The 17473-nt window shown below is 43.5% G+C and overlaps 1 protein-coding gene across 1 annotated transcript in view; it reads left to right on the top strand.

Annotated features, from left to right (window-relative positions):
• The window catches only part of ITGB3 (integrin subunit beta 3), a 474184-nt gene that overhangs the window by 439618 nt on the left and 17093 nt on the right, over positions 1-17473 (top strand). Inside the window, exon 14 of the mRNA XM_078645100.1 lies at positions 7993-8159. Coding sequence (XP_078501226.1) covers positions 7993-8159 — 167 coding nt within the window. The remainder of the gene's footprint in view (positions 1-7992; positions 8160-17473) is intronic.

Genomic DNA, 17473 nt, shown 5'->3' with positions numbered 1-17473 from the left:
GCAGAGTAAATGAAAATTTGAGGATGGATGGATGGGTGGGTGGATTGAAATGATTGCAGAGTAAATGGGGATCTGGGAGGATGGGTGGATGATGAAGGGATGGGTGGAAGAGTTAATAGAAATCTTAAAGGATGTATGGATGGGTGAAAGGACAACTACAAAAATTTAAATTTGAGAGGCTGGATGGCAAATAAAAATTGGAGAGAATGGATGATGATGGATGGATGAGCAAAAGGATCAGTTGATAGATGAAAGGCTGTATTGATGGATGATTAAGTCGAATGATAGATATATAGGTGGTGTATGTATAGATGGATGCAAAAATAGATGATGGATGTATGGATGGAATGGCCAATGGATGGATGGAATGGTGAAAGATTAATGATGGATGAAAGAATGAATGGATGCGAGTAACGTAAAGGTGAAATGGTGGCTATCAGTGGGTAGATGGAACGGTGAATAGATTGATTCTTGGATGGAAGAGACAAGGAAGCTCTTATATGGAAGTGTGGTCTCATATGCCTCGCTTGCGTGGTGCCAAGAGAGTTGGATTCAAAGTGGGGTTATTTTAATTTTCTGGCTACTCCCCTGAGTATCAATAGGTAATCGGGTCAATAGATGAGGGGCCTTATCAAGTGACTCGGAGAAGGCGTGCCGATGTTCCTGTAGGAGGAATGAGGGATGCATTGCATTCCTTTTTTCTCCTGCTTCCTGTAAAACACGGACGTTTCTTCTCCACCTTGTGAAACATTTTTTAATGCTGCTGCTGCTGACTTTATTATTGCAACTGGTATCATGGAAACCAAAAATTCTTGGAAAGGTTCAGATAAACACTCTCCTCTTGAAACACGTCTCGTCTTGTGCAACACTGTTCTTTTGAGGCCTTCAAATTGAGAGTGAGCGTGTAAAGTATACACTACACAAGTACAAAACATTGTTTCAGCCTCTGAAAAATCCACTTGCGCAGCACTAGTAAAAGTTAGAACCGAGCGAGTAACGTTTTCCCTGTAGCCACCTTACTAGGAGCTGGTGGACTTATGCATCTTTCAAATACGCTGGTTCCTGGTGTAACTTCCAGTTGCAAAGTTTCAACCGGTTTCCATCACATTTAATTTGACTACAGACTGATCAACCAGGATTCCAGCTGTGAACCGTAACAAATCCTGGTGAATTGTACTTCACCTTGGCCTCTTTGAGGAGGTCAGCCTGCCACAGTGTTAGATCAGTGGGTTTATTTCACATTCTTTTTTTACTGTAGACAAATCGCCGTCTTCTGCACCTCACCTGCATACTGGGATGTCCCCTTACTTTATCCAACACTTACTGCTGCCTTCAACCGGTGCACTTTTACTTATGTTTCCAGGTGGGAAATTACTGTCGAAATCTTTGTGAGATATATGCATATAGAGGTGTTCAGTCCATTTTTGATTTCCCTGCACCAAGCCAGTAATGCCCCTTCTCAGCCTTTAACCCAGAAATTATATGGTGAGAAATCCACCTGGCCGGTGGCTATTCAACTTTGCACTTTGCAGTTCAAAAAGTTCACTAATCCTGATTCTATGATTTAGCAATTAGAATTCGGTTAGAAAAAAGCATATCAACTCTTTTAAGTGCCTTGATTTCTGCTTAAGTGCAGAAGTTATCTAAGAAAGTTATTTATCGGTGTGTTTGCGTGCATACTAGTCTTTAATTGAGTACTAACCCCTGGAAATATATTTGCACCAAATAATATACAAGTGATTCAGGCGCGACAATTTTACTCATTACTACCAATTGCTCATTGGTACCATTACCCATGGGTACCAATTCACACTACATTTCCTTGAGATGAATATTTCAAAGCTTGAAAACAGCGTGATAGACTATAATCCTTATGCATGACTAGATCACTAACACTGGGCTCCCACGGAGTACTGTGCTACCCGTATCACAAAGCGCTTCAGCGCCTCGTCATTTGTAATGGGAGCTATATAAATACTCATATAATAATACCGTTGCGGTAAGGTCGAGTGGCCTACATGAAGAGCGGGTACTGTTTGACCTTTTTTTTGTGCAGTTTTATATAGCACGAACTCGACCCGAAGATATTGGAGCGCTTTACATGAGCAGCAGTTGCGTTACATAAGGACACAGGGGCAGATTTACAACTTCTGGCGCATCTCTGCAAATCAGCAGGGATGCGCCAGAACAGATCAGATGCGTCACATATCCCCCCAATTGCGCCACCACAGATGCGTCGCATTTACAATGCGGCGCACCATGGTGCAAGGAGGGGCAGAAGTGTGAAGCATCTTGTGGCGTATGGGCGGCCCCTGTGCATTGCAGGAGTTGCGTCGCAAGCACGACGCAACTCCTGCAATGCACAGGGGCCACTCATACTTAACGTGGTGCGTCACTCCTCACGCCTGCTTCAAGCAGGCATAAGGATTTAACACAGCGGCGTCGTAAAACTGACTCAGTGAAATCTTGTAGATTTCACTGCGTCAGTTTTACGGGGCTTTCCTGCGAGGGAACGCCCACCCTGCAACAGAATGCCCACATGAAACCGGACGCAGGTTTCATGTGGCGCAGGGCTTTACCACGTGACGCATCTGCCTAGATGCGTCACGTTGTAAATAAGTCGCAACGTGGCGCATGGTTTATGCCGCCGCTGTGTCACAAAAGTGACGCAACGGCGGCGCAAAAGTGTCGCAAGGGGCTTGTAAATCTGCCCCAATGTATTTTAGCAGACTTAGGTTATTGTGCTGGACAGAATGGTTGGGAATCATGCCTAAAATAGAAGTCTGATTTGGATTGCAAATATATGGGCCTTTCCTCGTCGCCCACCACCTCCACCAGCTTTGTCTTGTAAGGCAGCAGTGCCATCTTGCGGTCAGTTTGAGTACTGCAGCGAGAAAAAGCCCGCTGCCCTAAATCGTGCTGTAAATTATTAAAAAAAGATCTCGGTTATTGGCAGGCAATGGAGGTCCACTTGGGACTGCACCAATCCGTGTTACATCTCCTCAAGGCAGGAGGATGCCAGTCTCAGAACTGTTGCAGATGGGACACGCCAGACTTTATGCTGCGATCGGGATGAAGGACGCCAGCACAATGCATTTCTTTTGTCCACCGTATATATTCAGACATTTCGCTGCGATCACAAACCCTAATGACAGGTGTGTTGGGGGCCGTAGGTGGTGCAACCCTAACGCCATTGAGGCCCTCAGTTTGTTCGGGAATTATGAACTTTTCAGCATGCCCCTTTGTGTTGAACAGTTATATATATATATATATAGCTTTACTAAGACATAACAAAGGTAAAGCATGGGCAGTGCAGGCTTGCCTAACACACAAGTTAGGTAAACGACAGGTTGCAGCAGCCCAATATTCTGTCACACACAGAACAGGTACTACACAGGTAGCAGCAGTGCAAGCTTCCCTCCCTCACAGAATAGGCGCCGCTAATACATCAAGTACAACCTTCTCTGCTTCACTGAAAATGAACAGATAGGTCAACAGCAGTAACATTGCCCCCCTTCTTCATAGAATAGGTGCAATAGCAGTGCCAGGTCCCCTCTCACACAGACACGGTACAACTAGGCAGTGATGTAACGCAAAATTATGGAGAACCCCTGCAGAATGTGATGAGGGGCCCCTGAGTCTCCCATATCCCACTTATATTCATTGGTCTTGGCCTGAATATGGCCCCTCCCCCGTGGAGGAATGGGGACCCCCTTGCACTTTAGGGGCTGCAGGGGTCTTGCTTCCCCATACAACTAGAGCAGCAGAAGCATCAGCTTCCCTCCCTCACCAAACAGGTAGAAATTGGACAGCGGGAGTGCCAGCGTTGTTTTCTGAAGAACAGGTAAAAATGACAGAAAAACAAGGCCCAGTCACAGAAGGAGCTGGAGAGCGAGTTTTATATTAGCAGCAGACCAGATACAGCCCACCATCGGTAACACACACTTCCACACTCACAGAACATTTACAGTTAAGGCATCAGTGGCATGTGGGTGGCACACAGCTGTGGAGCAGGTGCCTAATCTAAAGAGACTGGTGTACAGGTGGATACGTGAGTGAATATGCAGGCGTCATTCTATCAGTGCACTTGCTGTCACTCTCTTTCATGCCTCATGCTATCACTCAGAATTCCGTTAGTGATGTCTCTGTCATATCCGAAAGTCCTGTGGTCACTCAGCGCCCAGTTTTCAATCCGGCTGTTGCCATAATCTACATGCGAGCTGCTGTATATCCTAACCCTGCCATGCTCTGCCAGGCGTCACTGCTACAACTGTAGTTACTGCATGCAACTGCTGCTGCTATTACACCCTGCCAATCCTCCAGCGGTGACAGTGAGTCCTGCTGTCACTGCTGTAACGCATGTGGATGCCAAAGCCTGTAGTACAGCTACTGCCATTTATTGCAGGTGCTAACGCTACCATTCTCTGTTACTCAGTCACTGCATACAACTCCTGCTGTCACCATATGTTACCAGTACTTCAACGGTCACTCTGAGTCCTGAGATCACTGCAGTGGCTGCCGCTTTTGTCATTTCCTGCAGCCTTGTTGATCTGACTGAATCCTGCCATCAAGGTCTGCACCTCTTACTGTTGTCATTCTCTACCAGTCCTGCGGCTTTTGCAGCTTTCTATCACAAACCTCACTTATTGCTCTTTTCACACGATCTCTTGCTCTCTTCCTCTCTCACTCATCTTAAAATTCCTTCTACTCTACACCCCTTTTTCCTAGCCCCTCTCCCGCCTCCTGTTTCTCACATGCAATTTTGCCTCTTCACCCTCTCTCTCTCTCTCGCTTATTTACACAGATAAACACAACAAGGTTGGCTGTGTTTCATATGCACCACACTACCAGTGTAAAGGTCGAATGCTCATGTTCAAACGTACACTGGTGAATACAAAGCTGTTTTCCATAGTTAGACAAGATTGATTTGGAGGCCCTGCTGATGATGGTTGAACAGAAAATCCTATGCATGATTTTAGACAATTTAATGCAGTGACGATTTCAAGATCCAATAATGATATTTAGGGGAAACATCCTTTACAACGCAACTTTTACCACGCAGTGCTTTTACATCGCAACTTTTTCAACGTAAACCATTACAACGCATTGCGCTGGGGGGCGCTCTAGGATAGGGAATAGATTTAATTTACTATCCAACACCTTCCTACTAGCCACGGGGACTGGAGTTAGAATAGTAAATTAAACTATTCACTATCCAGCACCCCTTAGAGCTATGCGTTGTAACAGCATGCGTTGTAAAAACTGCGATGTAAAGGTAGGCGTTGTAAAAGTATGCGTTGTAACGTCATACATCCGATATTTAGTTATGAAAAAGGAACACAACATTTGTGGCCATTTCAAGCTGCCAGCCTTTGCAATAATTCTTTTGGTTTCCCCTTACTAAAGAGCAGCAGCTCAGTCTTATTTGGGTAGCCTAGCTACATCCTAAATAACTGTGCTCAGGACAGGCACATATTTGCCATTTTTGTAATTAACACATGTGTGCGCAGCAGGCGCTTTGCAATCCCAGCAATGTGTTGTGTTGGAGAGCCGCCTGTGGGCAAACTGGACAAAGCTGTCTGAAGGAGAAAGTGTGCATGATATTTCTGCTCTTGTTCTAATGTGGGATGTAGAGTGGCCTGCTCAGGGGGTGATTTAATTTAGATGTACATGTCCCCGATACATTCTCTCCTAGTAGAGAACGTTTCATTTGTCTTTTCCAATATGCAGCTTTCTTCACAATACCAGCTCTTTTAGCTACTTTTTTCTAATCCCAGGCAGTAGAACGATGCACCTCACTCTGCGAATGAAATCCCCATTGGACAACTAAGGTCCAGAGTCGCTTTCGATAACACATGAACTCGCTTAGAATAAATTGTCTCAGGCCATTTGGGTATTATTGTCCACTTCAATAGTACTCCCTTTATCACCTCAGATGGATGATGATTACTTTACTCCAGTTGGGATTCACACTTGTGACCTGGTGATCTCGCAAAGGGTGCTTGTTCCACTGAGCTATCTCAGCAGCTTTCACAGGGATCTATAACCGAGGATAGATTCTGCTACTTTTGCTTCCCAGTGAGATTGTGTATCTTCTGTGGGCACCCATCCAAGCTCTAATTTGGAGGTGGGTTAAAAATCCTGGGTTAAATTTATGATTTTGTGCAGAAGCCCCCCCAGCCGAAATCTTTCTTACACAGGTAGAGCGCCTTGGTCCCAGCAACAGTGCCGCTCACTCTCACCATTGCGAGCTGGGCGATTAGTTAGAAAATGTCAGCACTGCTGTTGTCCGTTCAAATTCTATGCTACTGGGCCAGTACTGTTTCAGAGTATTATGTTCAAAATATGGTCCTTAAAAAAAGATTGGAACCAAAATATTGATTACAAAAATACTGTAAGTATAGATTTACTAAACTAAATTCCACATGTATGTACCTGGGCGATGTTGATATCTTCAAGGTATATGGATGTGAAGTACTAAATGACCAGAAGACAACAGAGTTTATACAGTGACAGGGTCACCCCCCCTCCCACCCCCCCACCATTCATTTTAATGCCAGAATGTCACCGGACTTCCCAGGTTTAGATGTAGAGAAATTCATTGCAGATATAGCAAGAAGAGTAAGTTCTCAGCTGGCACCAGTGCAACCATTTCACTACGAGCAATAATTCTATAATGTTTCAAAATGGTGCAACATATGGAGACGTCTATAGCGGCTGAACCAGTGGTTAAATAGCAAATCTGAACACCTGCGTTAACAAGTTCTTTGGTATTGGATGGTATCCACAGTACCTTGTTTCAGAAGCTTGCAGCAACTGGCAAGGGAAATCCCTTTAAAGTCCTGGTTATGACGTCATGCTGTTCGGAGCAACTGAACACACAGGACGTTATGATTCTGTCCTGGATCATGAACACTGTAGAAGGACACTTGCTATTTGTATAGGACACATGTACATCAGGAGCAATCCAATGCAGTGTTGAATATAAATGCCGGTTTATGAGGCAAATTCTATACGAGTACATCACAGCAGTGGCTTGCATTAGTACTGTAGCTCTGTTCTGCTTCTTACTAAATAGACTGGGCCTGAGCCAGGCTTTGCATCTCACTGAATTGATTGGGTCCTAGCAGCGCCATTGGAATCTAGTCCTTCTTCTGTGTCTGTTTTTCCAAAATATTCTGCTTCGGTACACATTCTTTCTTCACTGCTAAATCTCTAATAAGATTTCCCTTACTAATAGTGCACTACGATGAAATACAATTCCTGGGATGCTTCACTTCAATATTTGAACAATACCTTCAGACATCTTAGTTTTAGCAAAATGCTCAAAACATGGCTTTTTTAAGCAGTGATTCCTTTCAGTAAGTCATAGCGATCATCGCACCTGGACACCTTAATAAAAATAAATAAAATGAAATCTAGCATCTGATTCAATTGGTCAATTGATTCTATTTGTTGAAATTGGACGTGATTAAGGCAAGGTGCCTGTTTTATTTTTCTATCATTTTAATCTTTGTATGCTTAAGTGACAATTTGTGAAAATAAACTATTTATGATGATGATTGGCCCATTTGAGAGCCCTAAACCATTGACAATCAACAAAAGTTGGAAGTACTTTTAATATATTTGTTGGAGACTCGCTGGGGGTTGAAGAGAGTATTACAAAAACTTATCTCATGCTATCTGGGCTTCAGTTCTCAACCCCCTCTGCCTCCAACAACCAGACAGGACGTCATATTTCAGGCTGTCCAAGTAAGCCCCAGTGAGACACTAACTCCTGAACTTTTCCATGTGTTGGGTTGTTTCGCTACTTTTCCGTCAATTGCTTGCAGGATTATTTCCATATTTTGTCCAAAAGAGGACAAACTATTTCCAGATAGGAACAGGAGTCAGGCCTCCAAGCCTTTCCTGTCTGTGGGCGCATGTGTGTGTGTGTTTAGATACCTGAGTCATGCCTGCATTTAACTGGTTGCTGTTATCTCTCCCCTCCAGAGTGTCCGAAGGGTGCTGACATCCTGGTGGTTCTCCTATCGGTGATGGGTGCCATCCTCCTGATCGGCCTGGCCGCGTTACTCATCTGGAAGCTGCTCATCACCATCCACGACCGCAGGGAGTTTGCCAAGTTTGAGGAGGAGAGGGCCAAAGCCAAGTGGGACACGGTAAGGCAGGAAACAGTGGACGCCCGGAAGGGGAGTTGCATGAACAATAGGCTTCATTTACCAGGAAGAGAATCTTCAAATGAAATTGAAATATTCACTATAAACACTTTCTCCGCAAAAATTATGGGATCTTTAAACACTTTATTTACATGGGGTGCTCCTGTGCAGTAATATGTGAAACTGTCAGTTCTGTTACACCACGCAGGCTGTATTACAACATTGATTGGTGTGACGTCATTGTGTCATTTCTCTCCTAACCAAGCACTGCTGTTGAATTTTGGAACTACCACCATGTATGGCAAAATACTTTTGAACTAATTAGAAAGAGAGAGTTATCAGTAAAGCTGTTATTTTTAGTCCAAAGATTCTCTCCTCACAAATGTTTGATAATAACGCCAGGTGACACAAACACTATTTGCTAGTCTTAAAGCAAATTAAACAAGCATCAGCCAAGGCCATACATAGGTCTGGCTTTCCTAGTGTAAAGCATGCAAACACAAGTCTGCACAAATGCTGAGGCGGTAGCAGTGGTGGAGATAATGGTGATGGTGTAATGGCAAAGATGTAAATTCATCCCTGTGCATCCCAAACCAAGCACCACACAAAAGGTGGAGTGATACATGAAACAGAAAGTAGTATGAGGTGACAGAGTAATACTCTTTGGGGTGGGACCATAGCCCACTCTATGTATATTGTAAAAGAACGGTAACAATAGGTCAGCAAACCTCTGTGCTGTTAAGCCAGACCTAAAACACCAAGCAAGTGAACTGGGTGTGCACTCTCATCCTGAGTGGTTCAGACCCCCAACTTACCTCTCTATAGGGTCCCAAAGATTTTGTTTTGCCACCCATTGGATACAATTGAGGCCAGAACTTAACGTGGGGTGCAGTTTAGAAATGGTAAAGGGAGTACACCTAATGTATATATAGTCTAATTTACAATTAAGCACCTACATTTTCCTTGTATTGGTGTCCGACTCCTCTTTGTTTCCAATTTCTAGGGACTGAAAACCCAACAAAAGAACCTAGGCAGTGGTCACATCAAAATTCATATTTGGCTTCCAGTGTATAGCTTGCAAAGAACACTGGTACCAGAAGGAGTATCTGCTTTGGAACTGTTGCCAAACAAGTAATGCATACAAACACATTCAGTCACCTAATACAATAAAACAGGCCCAATGCTACCTCGGTGTTCATGGCAAAGGTACCTGCCTCCTCTTAAATAATAGAGCATTGGGTCTTGTAAAGGCAAACAACACAAGAAATATCCCTAGATCGAGGGTAGGAAGGACATCCTCTCATTCTGGAGCATTTCCACCTTTAATAAGTAAGACAAAATAAGACTCAGCGTTGCTGCATTTCATGTCCCTTCACTGCCAAATTTGCAAAGCGGTCCTTCGCTTTGAACTTAAAAAGAGTTGCACATAGGAGAAGGAAATAATTGTATTGCTGAGGTGGAAATTCAATATAACTTTGGCTACAAATGTTATGCTATGTTACGTTATGCTATAGCTTATTTGGAGAACCCAACATACTGCGAAAAAAGAATGTCACTATTGAAGTTATAACAGACATCATTGCTTAAGATAAAATCTAGGGAAGAGATCAAATAGTAAGTAATAGTATCAGGAGATCTCACAACGAAAATGCCAACAGACTTGGAGGTCAAAAACATAGCTGAATTTCCATACTTGGCCTTATAAAAAATGGCCCTAGCTTCAGAAACAATTCGTTTACAGACTGGTAGCCAGTGATGGGGATGTAGGGTAGATGAAATATATTTGGTCAGCCATATACCAGCTAGATGCACTATTTACAAAAGGTGCAACAGTTTTTCTGGTACAGGCAAGTATTTGCAATTTCCGTAAACCAGGTGTGGTGAAATAAGTGTATTTGCAACACGAATATGTCGACGATATTCAATCAAAGGTAAAGTCCTTTTGAACACCTTGAGCTGAAGAAAGCTTATAACTTCTGCTTTGGCAGCCTGTAGCTCCGAAGAAAGCGTTTGCTCAATATTAAGGCCTAGATTAGGCACAGGTTTTTTAGAGCATCAAACTTTGCCTACAAATGCAGGCCAATTATTCCTGAAGCGAAAGGTCAAAACCGCAGATGTAAATAGGACCCAGAGTTGAAAAATGACAACACATTGAGTATCTTTAAGGGATATGTTATTTTGTGTTGTGTCATGTTAGTCCGGTCATGCCAGAGATGGGTTGGACACAATCCAAAAATAGCAGCCTTAATGCACTCAAGAAACACTACTCAAAAAAATTACTCAAAATCAATGGGTTAAACATGGAGTTTGAGGGTATGTGTGCAACGGGTAAAAAGGCCCTGCAAGCCTTATGGAACATATAAAACATGAATACCCAGAAATCTATCTGGGATAACCCAATGCACTACAGGGGGTGTCGCAAATGCGCTTCAGCAAAGATCAAATGAAATTTATACTACATACAACAAATTAGTACATCGTTCTCAAAATGACATCAAATGGAACAAAAAGCAGTTCAATAGAAGATTCCAAAATTTCGATGGTGACTTTATCCAAAGGAAGTTTATTCACTTTCTTCGTGATGCAATGAATTGAACATAGGAGTAAAGGAGCTTCACATCAGCATCTAAAAAACGTTTAAAATCCCAATGCATTTCGGGCGATACGGGATAGCCCTTCATCAGGGGAATCTGACAACAATGGAGAAATAAACAGAATTCAAATATACACAAATGTACACTGAGGACTCAACATGAACAGAGGCAAGGACATATAATCTAGTGTAGTTCGCATCCAGGCAAAAAAGGAAAAAAAAGAAGAGCGAGAAAGAAACCTTGTGTCTCTACCCAAACTGGGTGGGGAAAGACAATGACTCATCGGTGAAAAAAGACCAGAAAATGATGTGCAAAACCACCAATAGAGTGAACCCAGGTGAAAGCTACACAGGGATAGTCATGTAAGCCGACCTACCAGGTCCAAAGCACAAAAGGATTGAAACTGATATTCAGTTGGGTCTCAAAAAGCAACAGTAACCACACATCTGCAAAAAATGGAAAGGCTCAATCACCCAAGGGGATTAAATCTTACTTTACAAGGTGATAACGTAAAAACCTGAGACTTACTGAGAAACAGAAATCACGGTGTTATGGGTCAGGAAACTCCCTGGGAAATGAAACAAACAGATTACCTGAGACTGTAGTGGAGGGGCAAAGCCTGAAGGGAAAGTTTCCTGCCGATAAAGCGGCGATAATTTTATCGCCTGTTCTTGATAATATGGCCCATAGATCCTGTGTTAACTCGCCCATAGGAAGATATCAGAGGCTGGTGTGTCCTGCCCCTGTCTCTGACTGGACGGTCTGCATCTTTAAAATGGTATCACAGCCCTGGCTCCTTTATCAGCTACAGAATTTCCTGTACGAGGTCCCACTTCAATAGTTCTGCAAACTAAACTTCATCCTCACTACGTTTCTTTGGTGTCGGGGAGCTCCCCGTTTAGCCCTCAGCAAATGTTTTCAGTCCACAAATTGCGGGGAGAGTCGCTGCCATGAATATTGAATCATATCACTGCGCTGCCCCTCCCCTTGAAATCAATGGCAATTGGTATGATCTCCAGGATTACCCGGACTAGTTGTCAGAGAGGTGGCCAATGGGGGAATACCCTTATCCTCTCCTATCTTTACGGAAACAGCAACAGGAGTTCTCTTCACCCAACAACGAGTGTCATATTCCATCTCTGGCCTTCCTCTCTCAGGCAGATGGGGTGGTGAGGCAGACTGACAAAATGGACACCACTGTGGAAGGGCCGCGTACTCACTCAAGTTACGGCATTAGAGGACTTTCATAAATAGGATCTGATCAGGATTTCTACCCTGGGAGAGCAGGGTACAGTATTGAAATCATTTCAGGCCCTGCAGTCGGAATATCAGCTGCACCACAGCCAATTTCATAATACCTTCAGCTTCGCCGAGCTCTGACCCTGTACATTACCGCTGTGACCGACTTCCCTGAGTTTAATCTGTCAGAGGCAAACTCCTTATGGGTGATCTGGGAAATCATAAAGTCGCTAAGATCTACCAAACACTTCTTTCAAACCAGCCAGACACCTTCTTAGCCCTTCAGTCAGCATGGGAGGCGGACGTGGGGACACTGGAGAATGAAGACGGGACAGAGGTGCTGGCGGTGCCTCGGGCAGCTTCTATTGCAGCCCTGCTCAGGTTGATCCAATTTAGGTACCTCCACAGAGTTTAATCTATACACCATAGACTCTGGTGCATGGGTTTAACTGTTTCTTCGACCTGTCTCCAACGTGGTGCAGATGAGGGCACCTTTATTCATACAGTGTGGAGCTGTCCCAAGTGGCAAGTATTCTGGCGTTGAGTGAGGGCCTGTCTAAGAGAAGTCCTCTCCTGGTCGATCTCCCAGGACCCTAAATTGATGCTTCTTCATCTCGCGAATGGCTTGGGGGTAACAGGCATCGATAATCCTTACTATTTTTTAGCCTAACCATGGCCAAGCGTGACATAGCACGAGAGTTGCAGTCTGAGACACCCCATCCCTGGCAGTTTGGAAGAATGGACTGGATCAATGTATGGGATTGGAAATAGCCCTCAGAAATACCATAGGGGTGTAGTGCTGGAACCCTCCAGACCTGAAGTACTTGTGACCCAGGATAACATCCAGACTTTCGAAAAATAGGAATGGGCTGGAGGGGAGTGGTGTGCAGTTGGTTTGTGTCCGGAATTTGCTGCATATCTTTTTTTTTTTTTTTGAGAGTTTTATATAGCGCGAACTTGAATCGAACCGAATCAGTTATCAGAGCGCTTTACATAGCACCAGTTACGTTACATGAGGACACACTCATTTTATTTATTTATTTTTTTTTAGGCACGGGGAGATTAAGTGATTTGCCCAGAATCACAGGGGGGTTTTGGCGTCGTTACCGAGACTCGAACCAAGTTCCCCAGGTCCGAGGTCGAGCGCCTTAGCCGTTAGGCCAACCCCTCTCCCCTCTATCATTAATGATTGTGGGGTATGAGGCGGGGCGGGGTGTTTCCATGCAGGTTTTTACTTTCTTTTTCCATATGATGTCAATGATCATTGTTTGTGTGTAGATTGACCCATCGAGCCTCATTCCTTTTGTATGCCTGGCAAAATATGCGTTTAAAAAAGGCATAGGGGCGAAATGGATAAAAAAAGAGCAGTTCGCTCTAATATTAAAAACAATACCACAACATTACATTCAAGATTATTGCACAGTAAATTAAACAGTAAATTACACAGAGTATTACACATTAATAATGCGTAATTCTCTGTGTAATTTACTGTGCAATAAACCTTGAATGTAATGTTGTGGTATTGTTTTGAATATTAGAGCAAACTGCTCTTCTTTATCCATGTTTAATTGATTTGTAATGAATTACATTGAGTTAATGAATTTATATATTTGATTGGTTTGCTATTGTGACATGCTCCTGTTGTTTGAGTGAGGAGTGAGAAATTGGTGTGCGATTATTGTTTCCCAAAGGGATTCATTTTTAGACGTAGTGGAAGTCGAAACATGACATGGAGCGAGCTACGCCCTTCTTTCTTCCCGTTTTATTTGCATACAGTTACCTCGTTTGCAAGGTTAGAAGGCGGCCAGACAGTGTCCATAGCAACAACCACCGATCATTAATAATAGGCCTTCGAGTGATTTTACCAAGATAACACATGGCTCGTTACTGCTTAATTTGAGCTGATGGTTGCACGTGGGACCCCGTTACTCGTGTTTTCGGGGGCTGGCACTTACTTTTTCTCATTAGATTTTCACCCAGAGCAAGAAAAAGAAAACACAAAATAGAGCAAGAAAGAGGGGGAAACTGTTTCAAAGGAATGAAAAAGAACCAAGAGTGAGATAAAGGTGCAGTAAGTAGGGAATGAAAGAGGCATGAGTTGGAATCAAGACCATGAAGAATTTGGCATTCGGCACTCCGACCTTTAATAGCACCGGCCGCGGGCTTCTGAGCAAAACCCTAGGCCCCAGCACTGATTGTGTTATAAATTAAGTACTGGCACTGGTACTTCCTTGTTTCCACTTTTGCCTGCTGTGTGTTTAAGACAGCCAGTCATATCAGGCGGCGCTCCGGAACAATGAACCTTCTCAAGGCAGCCTTCAGCTATCAAGGGCAGACGTGGATCAAGGCAGGGGATAAGACTGTCTCGCCAAGCTGATCACATAGCAGAATCTAAAGCTACCAAAGGGGTTGGGTAATTCGATCTGGGGAAACAATATTATGTCGACATTTGATCGAGTTGTTGACCAACTAAACGAGGAGATTTAAATTCTGATCGCGGCACTCCTGCTTGACAAAAACGTGTGATCATCGCCTTGTTGCTTTCTTTTCTCCACACCGTTATACTGGCAACAGTAGACACTGGAAATAGTCTGAGCACCATTAATAAGCATGCACCTAGAAAAACACTGAACGATTGTTGCAGCATTTATAGTCATCTAGCGTTGAATATGTCTCCTCGCTCACAAAAAGTTGCAGATACTGTTAGCAGGACAAAAACAGACCAGTCAGCTGGGGTACCTAAGCATTCTTTGTATGACTCCCTTCCCACCCCCCCAAAGTCGTATGTCTGTAGCGTTCAATTGAAAAATATCATAACATCACACAGGTAGCTTGGCATAAACTAGTAACACAACATAGCATACCGTAGGATCGAACACAAAATACATATCAAAGCATAACCACACAGAATGACAAGATATAACAAAGTGCAACATAACATAACACAGCCTTGCATAACAAGTCGTTAGCCATAGTGCACCCGGGTCTCTGCAAAAAAAAGATATTACTCTATAGCATACAAACACAACATAGCACGGTATATAGTAAGCGATACAATAGTATAGTAAGACAACAGAACATAGCATAACAAAACAAAGTACAACATAGTGCAAGATAATATAACCCAGCATGACATAACTAGGTGTAAGCTACAGTTCATCCTGTTCACGGACAAAGTATTACACTTGTGCAAGTAGCGCTTATCTCAAGATGCCATTTCATACCAGGGAATTCTTGGAGTTTGGTTTTATTTAACGTACCCGATAATTAACAGATGTGTTAAATAACCAAACATTCGTAACATTTTGGCTGATCAAACCTGCTGAAATTTAAAAGGGGAAAACAGACAGTATTTACCTTATCATGTGGATTTTGGTGCGTTAAATACCAAAATCCACTATTTTCCCCACAAATTTATAATAGGTGTTATTAAGAGCACCTAATAAATAACGTACCACCGTGGTATCGTTATTTATCAGTGGCGATAAATAACACATCAACTTGTAATCAGGCCCTAAGATGGAAGCCGAAATATACAAGCATTGGCAAAGTCAATAGGTCGAGGCTCAAGGAACATTTTGCTAATGCTAACAAAGCATGTGTGCCTACAAAAGCGGCCGCGCCATCACACCCATTTGTTTTTTAACTTACTGATTCGGGATAGATTGGTAGATTAAACAAATGTGGTTTGAGTGTCGAATCGAAAGATGTGATACCTAAATCCCCCTAAAGTCATCTGGAGCGACCCGCAAAATGAAACCAGTTAGTGCTCACATAAGAAAAACAAAAGAAATGAGAGTGACGAGAAAGTCAACCGATGGTAAGTAATGTTTGGTTCTAAGCACTTAATAGATTATTTCTAAACAATAGACTTGCAAGTGACAGCGCATGCACTGTCTCAGGTGAGACCTACAATGACACAAGAAGAGACCCTCTGGGAAAGTATCCCCTCCACATGGGCAGCTTGCCCTGCAAGTTGATCAAACGTAGAGCTGTTATCGAATAGGTTAGTCAATGGCCAGACTGGGAAATGAGAGGGCCTGGATTGTCACCGCTTATGTGCAGCCAGCCCTACGACAAAGGCAAAGAGCATCCTGCAGCCTGCAAATAAGGAGCCTATACTACAACCGTACGTTTCTCTTTAAGATGGTGACTGCAACAATTATTTATGTTGGAGAGTGGACACAGAGCACTTCGCTTATTTCAGTAAAACAGCACAAACGACTGGGGCTGAAATAGCCAATTGTTTACTGACTCTCCGGGTTAGAAGTAATAGGCACATGGAAGGTTGCCATCCACATCAAAACATTTATATAGCTGCATTTAAAGGCTCTTAGCACATGAGGGTTCTGTGCTGTTACACACAAAGCGATTATTTCTGAATATGTGAATGTAATGAAGATTAACAGTCAGAGGCAGTAATCTGCAAAGGTATGGTAGCGGTCCAAAAGATAGGTTGATAGTCAGGAGGTGAACCCTGCTGCACATATGAGAAGTAGGCGGCACCTGGAGCGGAAGTGAGGCACATTATAGTACATTTTGACACAGTACAATAAATAGCAGCTATTTGCCATTTCACTAAAGTACAGCAGGTAGGGACCACTGACCAACTCACCAACATTTCAAGAGATACCAAGGCAGCAGAGACTGAGCTTCATGTTTGAGAATGCAGTTAGCAGTCACAAGCCACCACTTGGAGGGGAGAGGGCCACAAACGACTGAGCCGTGATCACATTCTATCTACCTTTGAGAACTGATGCTTTTTCTCCCTAAAATCCGACACAGAGTCGCCCTTTCAAATTGTCCCTGACAGAATTAAAGGCAATAGCCAAAAGGCTACTGCCCCTTACTCTTTATCCAGAAGATTTTATTCCGGGCTGAAAAACTTTGATGCGATTAGTTTGAAAAGTTCTGTAGAATCTGTTCCCACCCTAATAGCCTGCTTCTCCATGCCCCAGTCTGTTTGGTAATGCAATGACACACACACACACTAACAGACTTACCTTGTCTATAATTGTATGGTTGATGCTTCAGAGATTCAACATTACACATGTTGGTTTGTAAGAGTAATGTTTAGTCTCTTTCAGACTATGGACCTGATTATGGGTTTGGTGTTCTTGGAGATAGCCGCTATACCAGTGCCCTGCCCCAGGACCGCCAAACTCGACCACCGCCCGCCCGCTATGTTACGAGTAATATCGTGGTCTGGTGGGCGGTCTTTTGCCGTTCTGTCAGCGGTGCCTATTATGAAGGTACTGCAATGGGAGCGACAAGCCCGTTCCTGCACGGCGTTAACTGTAAAGTCTATGCCGTGCCAGAAAGGGGGTGACTGCACGCAGGGGGCACAGCATGTGCCCCCCTGCAGGCACCACATGGCCCTGAGGCAACAGGTGGTCCTGTAGGTCCCCCTTTGTTTGTCAAAACCACAGTTTTCATGGAAGCCTCACCGTCATGAAAACTGTGGCGGTGAGGATACTCCTAATA

The sequence above is a fragment of the Lissotriton helveticus genome, chromosome 5_1, assembly GCF_964261635.1.
Source record: "Lissotriton helveticus chromosome 5_1, aLisHel1.1, whole genome shotgun sequence".
Taxonomy (NCBI): Eukaryota; Metazoa; Chordata; class Amphibia; order Caudata; family Salamandridae; genus Lissotriton; species Lissotriton helveticus.
Note: the sequence above shows the minus strand (reverse complement) of the source record. Positions and strands in the feature narration are given on the sequence as shown.